We start from the raw sequence: 17,874 nt of genomic DNA, 5'->3' as shown, positions 1-17,874 counted from the left end.
CGCTAATGACGTTACAATTGGCATCTGATTAGCAGCTCCCTATTATATAGAACTAAAGGATGACTCAGGACCGCTTTTGATCCTCTGCTGTTCAAACGTTTAAATATTCAGACTTATTAAACCATAACAGAATAACTCTGTTAGCAGAGATTCAGTAAAACATACTTTCAAAATAAACTCAGTTGTGAAGCAAAAAAAACAAAAAACAAAAAAAAAAGGATTCTAATGTTTTAAAAACATATAGTAAACATCTTACATCATTCTTGTGTTTAATTTGTGAGCTGGGTGTATCGTCTCACCCAGAGTTAATGTCTAACTGTAACTTTGCCCTTTTTAATGCCTAACATAAGCAGTTCGAGGATTGTAACAATAATATACAGCTGCAGAGAGCAAACACCAGACAAACCTGACAGAGATCCCTTCTAGTCAGTCCAGTAAGTTACAAAGGTAACACAGACAGTTTATGATCTAAAGCTCAGATGTAGTTAATGTTTATGTATAGGGTTAGAGATAAGGGTTAGTTTTAGGGCATTATATAGACACATTCTTCAACTGCAAAAGGCTCTAGAGGAAAGGTTCCTACACAATTAAGTTCCCAAAGACTATTAAGACATTTTAAAGTATATAAACAAGATGCAAGCTTACGTATTAAAAGGGCAACAAGCAGACAATACAGTCTATAAAATTAGGGATCCCATTGCAAATTCTTCATATCACAAAGTAAAAAAAGACCCAACAATGTTCTGAAATGTTTTATACACATCTATATAGTCAGCCCAAAACAGATGGGGACAAACTTTTAATTGGACTGTGTAAAGATTTTCAGGATGATGTCCGGACTTCAGGAGATTATTAAAACAATAAATGTCACTTGCATAAAACAAAAATGAGACAGGGAATCCAACCTTTCAGGGGACACCTGGAAGAAATACTGTGGAGGATATGTTTGTACTTATGCAGAGCGTTTTGGGTGGAGGTTATCGCCCCGGTTCAGTAAAGCCACCGTACGGGTTCTTCCTGCTGCTGGAGGCTGCGTCGTTCCCAGGAAGGTATCATTTATTTTGAGAATGTCCAAAAATAATTATTTTCTGCCAGCATTTCTGTGCAGAACCAGAGACTATATTTGGAACTCTTACAACCCTGGGAACAACGCACTTTGGGTTTATACACTCAAATACTGTAATGTTAAAACTAAATATTTATTTGGAAACTGACTTTAGCTGGAAGAAAAGAAATTTCAAAGAAACTGCTTAATATAAGATTAATAATATAGCATCTATGATGTATTTGTGATGGAAAGAATCACTTTCTCACTGAGACTTTAGCAATCCAAATTTGAAGACATCTAGAAAAATGGAAAATGTATTTTTCCCTGAGATGCTCTTCTTTTGTTTAGGTCTCTATTTTATCTTTTCCCTTTCTGTCTGCAGTACAGAACGGTCACTTTCCTAAAATAATGGCCAAAGTATTTTTGTTTTGTTTTTTTATGTCTAAATCATCTTTTGGCAAAACATGACGTAGGCCATTATTTTAGGAAGGTGACGCTATAAGATTTAAATAGAAACAGAAAAAGATTTCGGCATAAAGTGGCTAAAAACAATGAAGGAATGAGAAAAGGAAAAATGAGATTCTAGTTATTTCCTATGTTCATCTCCAGGTTGGAAATTTGTTCCATACTTTTCTGTAAAAAAAACTTTTTGCAGAAAATGTTGAGGCACATTTAAAGGAAGAACGAGTAAATTACATATCGTCACCTTCCTAAAATTAGTGGCATAAATCATTTTCTGGCCTAATTTATCATTTGGTGGGAAAAAAAGGTGATGATTTTTTTTTTCCAGAAATAACTTGGCAAATAATGACTTCAGCCTTTATTTTAGGAAGGTGACGGTGTGTTAAAAAATTAACAGAGGAGAGCTAGCAGAGCACACCAAGTGACTGACTGTATGTTTTGTGGTTTCAAATCTTAAATTTTGCAAACAAAACACACCAATTAAAATGTTATTTCATGTAGATGACTCCTGACTGTTTTAGTCAGAAGATTTGGATATTCTGTATGCTGGTCTTTTTTCTTTGTTCCAAAAAAAAAAAGAAAATTGACTAATAATAAATATTTCTGAAATGTCAAGCTTTAAATAACCACAGACCAAATCGAAGACACATATACTCTAAGTGGAGAGAATGATGGTCAATTGGATAATGAAGTCTGGAAATACAGATATTATTCCAAAGACTCATTTCCTTTTTCATGCTTATACACATCTGGAATATACATAAATCAAATCCCAGATCTGGACAGACTATCTCGTAAAGTGGATACTTCTTTGATTATAAAACTACAGCAAAATATTGAAAATGAAGTTACTTCAAAGAATAAAAAAAAAACATTTTTTTTAATGATACTGGCATTTTATATTTGCTTTACAATCCGACTGCTAACTTGATATAATTACAACTGGACTGAATTAGAGGAAAGAGATCACAGAATCGTAGCTGGAAATGTTTCTGCATGTTGTCCTGAATTGACTTTGTTTGCTATGAACTTTAATAACCCGAACTGAGCTGCTTTGAGACGACTTTGTTTCCAACACACACGCTGATAAGCGATTCGCAGACATCAGCATAAAGACGGGGTCATTTCACATAAAACATATTACTCAACATTTCTGGTCTCTACCACAATCAGGTCGGATTATCTTAAAAAAAAAAAAAATCATCAGCCAAATACGAATTTGTCTTCAAGATGACTTTTCTTTAGATTTCATTAGAGCAACAGTTGAGATGACTAAGTTTTCAACCAGCAGACTCTTGTGACTAATGATGTTACAACTGAAAACAGCCTGAAGCCTCATCTTCTAAACAGATTCAACTCCACTCACTTCCCACGAGAACCAAGCATTCAGTCTGAAGACGCTCAAATTAAACTGATCTTTTTCACTTATCAGGTGAAAATGAAAACACACTTACGTTGAATCGGCTGTAACCCGGCATTGAGAACGAGAAAGAGTGGAAAGAGCGAGATAAAGACTCCTAATCTTGCATCGATCACCTCGATTCACACAGAAGTCAAACTGTCATCCAAATGAGCTGTCTCCCGCCCTCGTCTCAGCCTCTTTCTCTCCATCTCTCTCTCTCTCACTTCTCTGCCTCAGGCTCGGCGTTTCTCAGCATCACGGAGAAAAGGTTCTGGTAGTAGGAGGGATGACTGAGAACAAAAGTCCATCCTCAGTGGTGTGTGCGAGTTGCTGTTTATGACTAAAGCCTGACTCATCTTTCTCTTCGAAGCTAAGCACTGAAACGAAAACTCTCACGGAGGGCAGCTTTTGAAACGTTACCAGCACCGCTGCAAATGCAGGTGGAGAATTGAAAAGAAAAAAAGCATAAAGAACAAATTGTTCTTTTCCTTTTATTAAAGTCATTCAAATATTAGATTCATTGTGTGTGCGTGTGTGCGTGCGTGCTTCTTTTTATGATTCTTTAAATGCCGGCTCAGAACCATTAGTCAGGAGGGCTACCCTCTTCCTGTCAGCTGACGCTCTCCTCCTCCGTTGCTCTGACTCTGTTCACTCCCCTCCCCAAGCACAATGTCCTGCAGTCAAACAGCATCAAGGTCATCTGATCCCACATCTCTTTATCTTTCTGTCGTGGCCGTGCACGCACGCGCACACACACGCACACGCGCGCGCACACCCACACACACACACACACACACACACACGCACACACACACACACACACACACACACACACACGCACACACACACACACACACACACACACACACACACACACACACAAAAATATACATTTCACATGTGCATGTGAAGGTCTCAGGTCCTGTGGTGATTTTTCTCCATGCATTCAGCCGGCTTCCTCACACACAGTAAAGGATTGTTCACAGAGGGTCAGTGGGTTCATTGGTGGGAGGGACGTCAGGTTAAAAATAACAGTAACATGAAGTCTTCAGTGATGCTACTCTGATCCCCTACCATAACAATAACTGCTTTGTTGTTGATTTTTTACCATAAAACTGCCTGTTTGCTCTCCCCCCCCCCTTTTTTTTGATACCCACATCTTCCCAGACTCCCACACAAAACGGTGTGCGCTCAAGGTGTGCGCAGTCATATCTGCTGACATTCGGCACGTGCAAGCCAGCACGATTCAGCTCAGCTGGGGCAAGCCCCGCCCCCTTTCCTCAAAGCCTTACACCTCTCCTCACAAAGAAAATGAGAGGAGGGGCTAGGGTGAGAGGAGGCAGGGAAAATAAACAGAAAGGTGGTGATAGGTGGAGTGGCCCGCTGGGGTGGAGCTACAAAAAATAATAAAAATAATTAATGAGTAGAAAAAGAAGAGGAGGAGAGGGGGGGGTTAGGAAGGCCGCTCTTTGTGCTTGAGGGTGAAATGAAAAGAAGGAGCGGGATACAGCCGCAGTGCACGGATCAGCCGGCGCAGGGGGAACCTTGGATGTGAGACAAAGAGCAGCGGCGCAAGCAGGAGGGGAACAGGTGGGACAGATGGAGTCGAAACGCTTTCAAACAAAAACAGGCAAGCCGTGTACCTGGATGGCAAATCGAACTGGGCAATGCTTCCCCCTGTCAACAAGGTCCAGTGGCAGCACTCGGTCTGCTGACACATGTGGAGGTGAAATGTTTTGAGGAACAATACTTTGGAGCCCAACCACAAGTTTGTCAGAGCGCAGAGAGAAAACAAGAAAGCCCTCCCTCAGGCATCCACTGTGGCCTCCACCGTGGCTGGTTGCCAGTGTTGTCTCTCATGACTGGAGCTAAGATTAGCTTCCCATATGCTCCGGTCTGGCATTGCCGGACTTAAAGGGACCAGGACGCCACTTTGTCCTCTGCAACCCTGTACACAAGGGCTGCAACTAACAATTATTTTAGTAATTGATTAATCTATTGATTATTTTTGACTTTTAATCAAATAACAATATGCATATTCTACAGATTTTTCTTTTAACCACTTTTATGCAATATTAGTCATACATTAAAGGGGAAGTATTATGAAAAGTCAACTATTTTTAAATTTATATTACGCTATAATGTTGTTTCCTCATCAAAAACACACCTGCAGTGTTGCTTTGATTCTTTCATGCATGTTTGAGAATTCCTTTAATCTCCATGGCAAAGTGGTGGAAAATTACTATAAGTTAACATCTGCTGATCATGTTATATGAAATGCTTGTGAACTCTCACCAAAAGAACTATCTGGGTTACATGTACAAGGTTGGAAGTTGTTTCCCACAGCTGCATGAGAACCAGACTGTCTCACCCATTTGTTTTGAATTCCTTCTGTGGTATAAAACTTATGTGTTGTCTCTGCCTGGCAGAGTTTTCAATCCAGAATTACTTCATTATTGATTGTCCTACAAGCTCTCTGAGTTGTGTACAATTCATAAATAAACCTGACTGAGTGATTTTTACCTGAACAGTGCTTGGTAATAATTTTTTCCACAACAGCAACCACTCAGCTGTGCAAAACGCCTGGTTGGACGTAGCCCCGCCTTCGAGGAGCAGCTCCTCCTCTGAGCTGCAGTTTCCAAGCTTCTGAGCTTTCACCTCACATAGCAGCCCTCCCCACAACTCCCCTGCTCAGCTCCTTCAGACTAGCCAGCAGCAATTAGCAAACAACTGGTGGAACTGAGCATCAGCTGAGCTCATTATAGGAGCTACTTCCCAGTAAAACGCTCATAAAAACATTCTTAAAAGGTTAATAGAGGAGCCATGTTGTGATGACTTCCTGAAGGCGGAGTTTCAAAAAGTGCAGAAGTTTCTTAAAGAGACAGAGGCCCAATTTTAAGGCACTAAATTACAAAGTTAAATTTCTTTTAAGTCATATTTGATATCAATAGCATTTTTGTAACAACTGACGTAACATAATTACTTGATTGTGCTATAAAATGGCACTATGTGCCTGGAAAACACATAATACTGCCCCTTTAAAAGATGCAAATAAACAAATAATTCAAATCCGTTTTTAAATTATAAACATTTTATTGTTTAAAATGCAACACCACAGAATAGCATCTAAAGCTAAAACTATGCCACTTGAGGAGTATTTACAGGGAGTTTTTTAAAACCTAAATGCCAAATGTATATATTTTTGTAAAGCTTTGGCTTAATTACTGCTCTGAATATGTTGGGTTTTTTCACCAAATGCTGGTTTATGAGTCTGTATATTCTAGTTAACAATTATTCAATTACTAAATCAGTGGACGATTATTTCAATAACCGATTAATCTTTCCAGTCCTAGTGTACAGATTTCTTTATAAAGCTCTATGTTGACAGCAGATGACGGCTGGAGACGATTTCTGAGAACTGACCCATTTCCAGCTTACCACTGTCTCTCATGTCCTCCGACAAAGAGGTTCCCCCTGAATCCATTTAAATAGGCCTCAGCAATCACGATTTTCAAGTGTGTGTTTTCTATAGTAGGCGCTGAAAGCTCCAACAGCTGTTGAACTGTATTACATAAAACCTGGCAGCGTGTGCCAGCCGAGGGATTCGGGACTGTGTTGAGCGCGGTGGGAGCAGCGGAGCAGGCGCCAGGGAAGTGAGAGTTAAAGAGCCAGAGCAACAGCTGAGGGCTCCACCCCCTTGTCTTTCCATTCATTTTTTATTAACTGCGGCACCAGGCGGCTGACGGCCTCCCTTCCAACACGAAGCCCAGGCACGACCAAAGACGCCAGCTACCAGCTAGCCGTTACTCATCTGCTGCCACACAGCGTATCGATCCAGCTGCAGGATTCAGGCCGGCATTCAGAAGGACGTAACGGATTTGTTAAGTGCTGTACTTTATAGGCTAGCGCGGTGTTAAATATTGATGACTAAAAATGAAACTGTACACGTTTGGGTGACATGTTGCACTGGAGCATGTGTAAGCGTGAGAAGTTTCGTAATCATGTGATAAAAAGAGTTGTTTGAAAATGAAAGAATGAGAGCAGGAGCTTTAAAGCTTGAGAACAGCTGACAGCTTCGTATCAGAGCGGGCTGCCAATTCGATGTTTGTTTTTCACCAGCAGCTAGCAGATAACCTTGACTTTAATCTCAACTTTCTGCAAAAGTATTTATACGCCCTGAACTGTTTTCACATCTTTCAACCACAAACTCTAATGTGTTGTATTGGGATTTTATGCGAGACAAAAACAAAGTTGCATAATTATGAATCTGATGGTTTTCAGAAATGTCTATGAATAAAAGCCCAAAACGTCTGGTGTGTATTGTACTCATCTCTCTTGAGTTATTGTTTTGTACTGATGCTGTCTTCATGCTACTCAATACATCACCTCTGACCAGAACAGCTCCCCTGTTCCTGCTAAATGAAGGCATTCCCTCAACATGATGCTGCCACCACCATGTTGTAGTAATAGAATTTGCCAAACTAGTCAATGTTGGTTCCATCTGAACGTGGTGCCTTCTTCATGACTTGCATGTTGAAATGTGTGGTTGTAATGTGAAAACACATGGAAAAGTTCAAGCGGTATGAATAATGAATCCAAAAACGACACATTTTGGATGAAGCTCCAGTCAGAAACAATTTATTTGAATTAGAGGTTAGGTTTGTTCTTGCCATTTGTATGTTTTTATAAATGGAAAGGGTTTTGATAAAGACCAAAAACCCTTTCAGATCAGAGGAAAGGATTGAGCTATTTGTCTGTCTGAGCCTGAGACCATCTATTAGCTCACAAGGTTTGTGAATGCAGGTGGGGAAGCAGGCTGCGGTTCTTCACTGAAGAGTGGAAACCTTACAGAGCAGCAAATACATCAAAACCTGCCACTCAATGGAAGAGCTGATGTCAAACCCTCCACTTCCTGAATCTGTACCATATAGCGAACCGCTTACTATACACACACATGCACACGCACACACACACACACACACACACACACACACACACACACACACACACACACACACACACACACAAAAACACGTGGGACCTGGCTAGATTAGTCATGTGACCAGCCTTTTAATGCTTGGGCTAAAATTATAGCGATGATGTCACCAGACATTCAGTGTTGCCACGGAAACTAGGTCAGCGTTAACCCTTTGCGAGCACGGCCGGGGATTCCACACATATCATTAGCGAGTATTCCAGGTGCCATCACTACTTCGCTCTGTTCCACCTGAGCGACGTGTGAAGTTCATCACACGTACGAGGAGGAAATCCTGTGCATGGGCGTGGAAAGACAGGCAAATTCTTGCGAGCACAGCGTGTCTGCCTTATAACCTGTTGTGGTAAACCCATTAAATACAGGTCGGTTTCCTGAACAGCGCAGAAACTGTGCTAAAAAACTGAAAAGAAGTCATAAAAAAACACCGACTGTCTGCAATCCAACCGCAGCTTCTTTTTTTCTTCTCACAAAGCTCAACTTGTTGAAGTTGTTGTGCAAGGGCGGAAAGCGCTTAATGATACCGTAAGGGTGCTTATTTGGATCGTCAAAATGAATGCCCTCTGCATGTGGGGTGTACGCGGTGTTTATCTTCGCGCAACCAGGGAAATGTTTGAGTAGGAAACGGATCTTAATGAGGTAAACATTCCACCCCCGGGCAAGCACAGCAACCTCTCCGAACAGGAGAGCCGGAGGAAAAAGGACGCTGACTTGTTAAACACAGGAAAGCACACAGAAGACAGTGTTCCCTGTAGACCAGATGGCGATATATACTTTAAAGATAAAAGGGCTGTGTATATGTGGACAGAGATTAAAGCAGGCTTAGAGATAAGCTGGATGTTCAAAGATCCGAGCAGGACTTATTTATGATATTTAAAGGTGATGGACTAACCCAGATTTGATGTCACTGTAGAGACAAATGACAAATCTAAGATGTAGGCAGTACCAGTGGTCTTTCTCGCCAATGTCGTGTTTGTTTCCAGTTTTCCCTTAGTCGCATCGCCATGCTTTCCCGCTTCACAAAAATACACTAGCGTGTCCCGACATGGCGTTTCTCAGCAACAGCGCGCCGGCGGTTTCTGCGCCCGGAAATCCGACACGTACGCATGCGTGACCCACTAACTTTTACTCCCTTTACCTCATTTGACTCCAGAACCCAGGAGAAGCAGGACGGCTTCCCCTCCCCGGCTGCCGAGCCAGCACGCAGGGTTCCGCCTCCTCACTCTTTCCCTCCCTCCCTCCGCTCCTTTTTCCTGGTCTCTTGTAGTATCTGCACATGCCTGGCTCTGGCACCAATCAGAGGGCAGCGTGGGACGCTTTAAACTCAGGATGCCGCAGCGTCATCGCCGAGACACTGAGGCGAAATCGTGGTGACTTCTTTCAATGACTTTGGAGTTCAGATGCCTCAGTTGATCTAATCCACCTGTATTCGCTTCTGGAGGATGAGGTAATGAGGTCACGCATTCGCGGCGAAGTGCTGCAAACAGTCGAATGCCAACCCAACGGCACAGACTGTCGAAGCTGTCCTTTGTCAACTCGTTGTGTGCAAAGACGCTCGAACTAAACCAATGATGTACACACGAGTAGACATGAAAAACTGGTCACTGCGTTGGCTAAGCTCAATGTTAGCTCATGAGTTAAGCCAGCAGCAACATGAGATGAGACTATGGCACAGAGATGACAGATGTAGACACAAACACAAACCCAAGGTCTTGTCTTACCTCAGCTGCTTGTTCAGGGAGTCCCACACGGTCTTGACTGTTGTCTTCAAAATATCCCACCTTTACAGCCGGTCGAGGAGGAGAGGGGCGGGAGGGGGGCAGAGAGAGAAAAATGGGAAGGGGAGGGGGATGAAAGATTAACAATCAATAGAACAATGTGACATGGGACTGCTCTACGTAAAAGTACCAACAGCTGCATGACGCCAACCCGCAATCATTCCTGGCAACGAAAAAGCCTGCGCGGAAATCTTTTCTTTGATTTGTGCTCAACGTGAGCCGGCGTTTTCCCCCCTCCGCCGCCGCCACCGCCGCTGCTTATACAATTATGTAATGTCTCCATACAGACGCCGGTGCGAGGTTATGGACGCACGTTGGCTTCGCAACAGGAAATATTACAGCAGAGAGTGCACGAGCGTCGGCGAATGGGATGGAAGAGGTAGAAAGGATGGAAACACGAGCGTGTTTTTATTTTGCACAGCGTGTCTCTGTTGTTTTCATTTGCCCCGGTTGTCTCCGTGGTAAATGATGTGTTTTGTCTTGAGCTTCTCCCCAGTCCAACTAGCCTACACACACACGCACGCGCACACACACGCACACGCACACACACACACACACACACACACTCCCTCCACCGCTCCATCCCCACCTCCTTGCCTCCACCCACTTATCAATCCTAAAATAGTCTAGAGAGAGGAATATTTACCCTCCAAGCCTCGGCGCTGCTTCGGTTCGTACTCCTCCGTCCGCTGACCAAATCCCCATAAGAGGATCTCTGGCTACCTCTCTCGTCCTCGCCCCCTGCCCCTCTGTCCCTTTCTTCTCTCTCCGCGTCTCCCCACTCTTCCTTCTCAGTCTGTCTTTCGTCTGCGTTCCAGCAGCCCATTCAGGAAGCCATCTTGTGTTTTTAATCGGGTTTTACATGAGCCCTCGTACGCACGTTCTCTTTCTCTCTCTCTCCCTCTCTCTCTCTCGACGCGCTTGCTCTCTGTTGCACTTCCCCCCTCCCTCCCGCCCCTGTCTCTCTTGCTCATATGCCAATAGGTCTACCTCGCAAACACATGAACACACACACACACACACACATCTGAGGGATTTTTTTCTCTCTCTCTCTCTGTGACTGCTATCACTCCTTCCTCCCAACCGTTCAAGGTTTTTTCATCTGTCCTCCCGCATATCTGATGTCCAAAACAGCCGCCCACTCCCCTCCGACCCCCTAATCTATCTACAAACATATACACTCATGAACTAAAGCGCACACGCACACACAAATGTGCAGAGCTCACCCCGAGAGACGTCACACTACAGATATCACACAAAGGCGGCCTGTCCACCAATCAGAGGCCGGGCGGGCTCTGCTGCTAGGGTGAAAATGAAGGAGAGCAGTCGAGGGTGCTGAGAGGAACAGTAGAAAGAGGACGTTAAATAAAAAAAAAGGCTCTGTGTGAGTGTGTGTGAGAGTGTGCAGTGCAATAAAAGAAAGACTGACATAAAGAGACAAAGTGAAGGTAGGTGGGAGGTGTGTGTGTGTGTGTGTGTGTGCGTGTGTGTGTGTGTGTGTGTGTGTGTGCGTGTGTGTGTGTGTGAGTGTGTGTGTATCGGGGGGAGGGGAGATGGGACCTCTCTATGCTTGTCAATTATCTCCTCGAACTCGCCTTCCCTAAACAATGCCTCTGGTATGTGGTATCGCTGTGCACCATCTGTGTTAGGGCTGCCTGCAATAACTGGACTGGACTGCACAGTTGCAGCTCCACGCACACAAACACACACAAATGCAAACAAACACACGCACACACACACATATTCACACAGACCCCTCTCTCCGAGACCACCAACGCCAGTCTGACAGGCAAAAAAGCACAATTACGCAGCAAAAAGCCCTCTGTGCTGACTCAGAGCGAGCAAAGGCGACACGAACCGCTGCAGATGCGCCTTTTTTTTTTTTCTATGAGCGCTCTTGGAAGCCGTCCCAACAGGTTGTCAGCTGGGACTGCGTATCTGCTATCTGCAAAGCAAACACGTGGAAAAACATGTCTTGATCCTTCACTTTAGGGGGAAAACGCCGCTGGGGACTCACTTTTTTTTTCTTGTACGCTCTTTGTAATAGTGACATACCAGGCATATTTTAGGCGGCCTGATTCCTTGATGTTTACATCCTGAAGATGAAAGACCTTCTCTTTTATTGGCATCCTATTTGTTTATTAATGCTTGAGCGAAAGCCACAAAAAAGTACAGGGGAAAATTTAATTTCGTCTTGAGTGGCAATCAGCAGATGTGGGGAAGGTAAAGTTGATGTTTTTTCCAAACCTCACGGAAAAAAAAAAAAAACACCGTTTCTGAAAATGAAATGGGAAGTTTTACTCTAACAAACAAGAGCTTCGATTTTGAAGAACAGCATTGACGTGTGAAGAAGAAGGGGGTGAGGGGCGAAGACACAGTGACCGCATAGAGTCGGGCGAAAGTCAGCAAAAGTTCAGGGAGGCCGGCGAAGACCCAGCGGATCGAAGCGAGACGGACAGACGGCGAGAGGCTTGACAGACTATGTGTGAGAACCGAGAAGGAGGAGGGAGCTAAGTGTGGCACGGTGAAGCAAGGCAGCAGCACAGTGACGCAGCATTTGTGGTGTCTGTCTGACGCTCTCGCATGGCACGGGAAATCCCCTCCTCTGACGTCAGGTGGACCACGTGCGTGTGTGTGTGTGTGTGTGTGTGTGTGTGCGTGTGTGTGTGTGTGTGTGATGCTTATGTGTGAGAGAGGCGTGACTGTTGTGAGCTGGACAGCGAGAGCCTCTCTCTGCTGTCTTACAGGTGGACAGCAGTAGCTGTCGCGCCGCAGTCAGAGCTGACCGACGACTTTGCGGTACAAACAGATTAAGGTCAAATTAGCTCTGGTTAGATTCACACTCTTTGAACGTTCCAACATAAACGCCGTAATTGCATGTGATAAACCAATGAAAAGTAGATCAAAATTGTGAAGTGAAAGTAAAACAATGCAACCGTCTAGTATAACTCCAATTGTTTTACCCAGTTTGCCGACGATTTCTGCCTACTCTGCTTTGCAATATAATTCGGACACAGTCAGATTAGATGGAGGCTGTATTTCATGCCAGTTTTCGAGTCTTTTCATATATTCTCAAATGAACGATGCTTTGATTGAAACTATTCCAATGCGGCTCTGGCTGTATGAATAGTTTTATTGACCTGCTGGAAGGTGAACCTCTGCCTGAATGCTCTCGCAAACATACACTAACATTTGTGAACTCTGAACTCTCTGTCCACACACGGACAGGATTTCAATGTCAAGGGTACTGATTACCTATATTTCTTGTGACAAAATCCTTTATTTCTCAAAATCCTAATGGATACAGATTTGTTAGATTTGTCTAAAGGTCCCTCTCATACGTGGGTGTACTTGACTCATCTAAGATCCGTATATACTCAATGTGGACTCAAAGCGAACGTTCACCGGACACATCTGTGCAAAGGTAAATTTATCAGATGGTGAACTGCTCAGTGGAAAACAGAGTTCACATCGAACTGTTTGGTTTGTAAAACCAGGCTGGCAGGCCTGAGAGTTGCCACAACCAGTCACAAGGACCCGTAGACACTTTATGTCACTTTATGTGTAGGTGTGCCGTTGCTGCCCTGGTGGAGAAGAAACAGGGCTAGGCGCTCATCACGCTTGTTACCATCCATTTGAATTATGGGAAATGATGTTATTTGTCATAAGAAATGCAGGCAATCAGTACACACGACTCGTACGTGCACACAGTCCGTGCAACTTACAGAATGCGTACCGCATGCCTGAGTATGTAGGAGCCTTAACAGCTTTCTAGTCAAAAGACTCTTCCACCTGAGCTCCTGATCTGGAGCTCCTCCAGAGTTACTCACCGGGAGACGCTTAGCTCCTAGCATTCCTTTGAACAGGGAACCATAGCTGCATTTCCACTGACCATAAAATTGCGCAAACTGGAATCACGAAAATAAATTTGCTCAATGGAAACACAGCAATTTAACAAAAATTCAAGATTTTCGTTAAAACGTTTTTGCGCCAGGATGAGATGGTGTATGTTGAAAAACTGCAATGGAAACAGTTTCTTGGAGTCACACAAGTCATGGCACCTTGTATCAGTGTGCTTTTTTCAGATGCCAACGTCTCCTTTGATGGCTGATGGGTAATGAGCGCCACGGCTGAATTATGTATCCCATGTTGACATCCATTGCCTCAATTATTTATAGTGAGTTACTGCATAAACAAAGGTATTCACACGTGATTTTATTTGTATTTCTTATTTAATGGAAACAACACAATTTGTAATGTTGACATTAGCTGGATACTGAAAAAGTTTTGCAGAAGCCACAGCTTTCAGATATTTTATCTCAAAATTTGAAAACCATACATCATTACCTTTCCACTATACGATTGGGAACTACTTTTTGCTTTTGTTGTATTACAGTAATACACCAATATTACAGCCCAATGGAGTATTTCAATGTTTGAGGTTGTAGTGTTACAAAATGTGAAAGGAAATATGAAAAAGTAAATATTTTTGCAAATCATAACAGAATATAGGCAGTGGAAATAGTCTAGTTCATATTTTGATGTATCTAATAGGTAAATTAAGATCATTCTCTTGTGTAATCAAGCAGGAACAAGAAAGAAAAGAAGTCAATCCCTGACTGGGGACAGTCATAATGGTCTTAAATATTCCTACAGACTCACAGAATCATTACACATTTTCATTACTATTCAGCTCATGGTTTCTTACTAGATGAAGAACCCACTAACGTTTTGCAACCAACTCGTTTCGGCAGATTGATAAACTCACACAGACTCATTCACATCATGTTTAAAGTGTTGAAAGCAGCCTCAAGTACATTGTGCAGACAGTTGAACCAATCTTACACAGGCAAGTGCTTAAAGCTGCTGCTGCTACAGAGCAGTTTTCACAGTAAAAAAAAACAGAGAATGTGGGTGGCAAGCAGTGAAGAACTTAGCTGCTGAATGCACACAGATGTCAGAGTGCAGAGGTGGAAGGACCATGGGGGAAGGGATACAGATGTAAGCAACAAAACTTGGCTTCAGCAGTTTTATGAGGAAAATGTCCAATGTCTAAAACTCTAAACATTTTGTCCATTGGGGGAAAAAACTAGGCTTAATCCTTGCTTTCTGTATCAGGTAGTTTTTAAAGTCAAGTTGATGTAAATTCTGTCCTCAGTGTCGTCCTGTAAGGTGAATTCAGTCTCACTGTACAGTCATGTGCAGCCAGAAAGTGAACCATGTGTGCTGACTGAGGATGCACATGGATCTTATTTGAAAAACCCAATGGATGAAGCGTCAACAACTCTTCAGAGTTAGTGAAAAAGCAGTCACACCGCAGAATAATGGTGAGTACATGCAGGGGAGGCTTTAACACATCCATCATTAAGAACTGAGGAGTTTAAATGTCTTGGTGTTTTGTACATAACTGAGCAAAGGATGGTGCAATAAAAGTTCAAATTCATGGGACAGGGCTTGGTCAACGCCTTTTGCTTTTTGTGACATAAAAAAGGAGAATAACATAAAAAAGAAATTCACAACTTTTTCCACCTGTGACCTATGACCTCTACATCGTAATTTAAGAACAAGCTGAAGTATTTTAGGGGAGAAATAAAACATAAAAAAGACTAGAATGATGTGGCTGCATGTGTGCATACACTCAGCCTTTGTTGAAACCCCTTTTGATTTCACTTCAGTCTTTTTTTATAATGTCAGCATGACACATCTTGACAACATTTGCTTACAAAAGTGTTAACAAAAGTGAACCAAATGTGCGAGGTTGTGAGGACAACGCTCTGCACTTCACCAAACAGACTTCTGATTGAGGTTTGGGTCCTAGCTAGATATTTTAAAAAACTTCAATCTTCTTTTGTTGAAGCCACTCTTGTTGATCTCTAGACTGATGCTTTCTGTCACTGTAAAGCTTAAAGATGAATTTCCTTCTCATCCTGTGCTTTCTAGTAGGGATTTGTGCTAATAACAGCAGTTCTTTAAAACTTTCCCTCCATAATGACTAAGGATCCTGTTCCGGCTGAAGAAAAACAACCATTAACAGGATTGCTGTGCAGTACAGTCATGAATGCATTTCTACCCTCTGGGTTGAGTCAGTCATGATACTGGTACCACAGTACTTCCCCTTTATTTCAGACACTAAGGACTTATTATGTTTGGCAAATGCAGTCTTACCAAATGCATAAAAAACTGAGTCCAAACATAGATTAGCATTATTGTTGAGTTAGCAAGCCACAAACGAGTAAGTCCTGTGAATGTGTAAGTTAGTGTGTTAGATCAGAGGGTTTTTTTCACAGCTAACAGAGCTACGTGTGTGTGTGTGTGTGTGTGTGTGTGTGTGTGTGTGTGTGTGTGTGTGTGTGTGTGTGTGTGTGTGTGTGTGTGTGTGTGTGTGTGTGTGTGCGTGTGTGTGTGTGTGTGTGTTGGGAGTGGGGGGAGATTTTCAGGTGACTTCCTCACTCCAAGGTAATTGTTTACTAAAGTAATGTGTAATAGAAATGAGACGATAAACAATTTGAGCATTACTTATTACATCAAGGCTTATTCATTTACATCCAGGGGAAAAAGAAAGTACTCCTTCCACCGGCACACATTCTCTCATTTACTAAAATTTATTTACTAAAATGTAATTTACCAAAATGAAGCCAAAATGGAAAAGATGCTGCTTCTATTGGATTTATAAAGGTGGGGAGCAGCCAGGTGACGCTGGTCAGATGCATCTGATTAACAAGGCATCAGCAAGTGACAAAGACAAGCAATTATTACTCCCAATCAATGTTGGAAAGGTAATAAAGCTATGTCTGAATTGCTTAAAGTTAATCAATTCTACAATGAGAAAAAAAAAACAATACAAGTGGATGACCAGTGTCCAAGCAGTGGCCATCTCAACTAGTTTGACCCAAGGACAGACCGGGAAATTATCTGAGAAATTAAGAGAAACCAAGAGCTTTATGTCGGACTCCACAGGACTCTGATAACAAGTGAAGTATTAAGGTTCCTGACAGGACAATTGGAGAAAGCCTGAACGAGTATGACTCAAAAGAGAGGTTCTGAAACTACACCCTTCAGATAGGGAAGACCACAGCAGAACAAAAACACCTCATGATGATGATGATGATGATTTTGAAAACCTGTTCTGCAGCCATGGCACCTGGCCACCTTCCAGCCATTGAGACAACCATGAACTCTTCTGTGTACTAAACTATTCTACAGTGAAATGTACGGTCATCTCTTCAGCAGCTAAAGCTTAGCCCAAAACGAATCGTTCAGCAGATCCCTCACAGCCCCATCTCTAAAACAGAAAGCCTGAAAAGGAAAACTAGAGGTGTTGCAACGGGTCAGTCAAAGTTCAGACTTCAACCTGATTAGTATGATGTGGTTGGACCTGAGATGGCTGGTAGAAACAAACCCTGATTAATTGATTCACTGTTGAGAAGAAGATTGGGCTGCAATTCTCGCACAATGACGTCAGACTGGGAGCATGTAAGAGTAAAATGACAAACGGTGAACCCTCGCCTATTTGTGGTTCAAGTATTTGGAAATTCACCTTTTCATGGATGTTGTTTCATATCAATTTTTTTTTATGCAGGTTGGGAGGCTGAAATACTTTGCTGCAACTTACTGTTGCTTGCAAAGCAGCCAAACCAGGAGCACCATTTATTTTTGTTGCCGCTGATTCGTCGTACTCCCAAGAGCAGAGATAAGGAAGACCATAGCTATCGGCTTCTAACATGGCTTCCACCAGGCATATTAATGTATAGCAATGCATATTGATAGATATATTAGCTATTTGAACAATAGGCAGCTATAAGCATTTTTCTGAGGTATCTCAAGTATTCATATATTCTAAGTATTTGTGGGAGGTTGTGGTCCCTAACCCCAGCAAATATTTTGAATTGACTTTGTCTATCAAATAATGACATGACAAAATTTAGTGTTTATTTCTTAACATGGCTTATTAATACATAAAACTGTGGAAGGGTGTAATGTTTCTTTGGAACAAGGTTTTTTTTTTAGCGTTTAGCAACAACAAAGAACTGATCTACTATTCCATGAAATACTGCACTGCATGTGTGAATATTAATCCCCATCATCAAATAACATCACAACAGATTGGACCGACATGCAAGAAATACAAGAATGACTCAGTGGAGTCTTTTATAGAATATTCTTGGATCTCTACAACAATCAAGACAATACA

At 42.5% G+C, this 17,874-nt stretch overlaps 1 protein-coding gene across 3 annotated transcripts in view; it reads right to left on the bottom strand.

Annotated features, from left to right (window-relative positions):
- Positions 1-17,874, bottom strand: part of tet3 (tet methylcytosine dioxygenase 3) — a 50,728-nt gene that overhangs the window by 29,576 nt on the left and 3,278 nt on the right. Inside the window, exons 1-2 of one of the 3 annotated variants that reach the window (XM_014971426.2) lie at positions 10,330-11,146; positions 9,627-9,686 (exon numbers count right to left, since the gene is read on the bottom strand). In XM_014971426.2, coding sequence (XP_014826912.2) covers positions 9,627-9,686; positions 10,330-10,509 — 240 coding nt within the window. In that variant the 5' untranslated portion in view covers positions 10,510-11,146. Of the gene's footprint in view, positions 1-2,964; positions 4,052-9,626; positions 9,687-10,329; positions 11,147-17,874 lie in introns of those variants that run through there. The other 2 variants (XM_088009085.1, XM_014971428.2) reach the window with 2 other exon arrangements.

Source organism: Poecilia mexicana, unplaced genomic scaffold (assembly GCF_051168715.1).
Source record: "Poecilia mexicana isolate PSO_F unplaced genomic scaffold, ASM5116871v1 scaffold_9, whole genome shotgun sequence".
Lineage (NCBI taxonomy): Eukaryota > Metazoa > Chordata > Actinopteri > Cyprinodontiformes > Poeciliidae > Poecilia > Poecilia mexicana.
The sequence above is the reverse complement of the archived record's forward strand: the minus strand, read 5'-3'. Positions and strand labels throughout refer to the sequence as shown.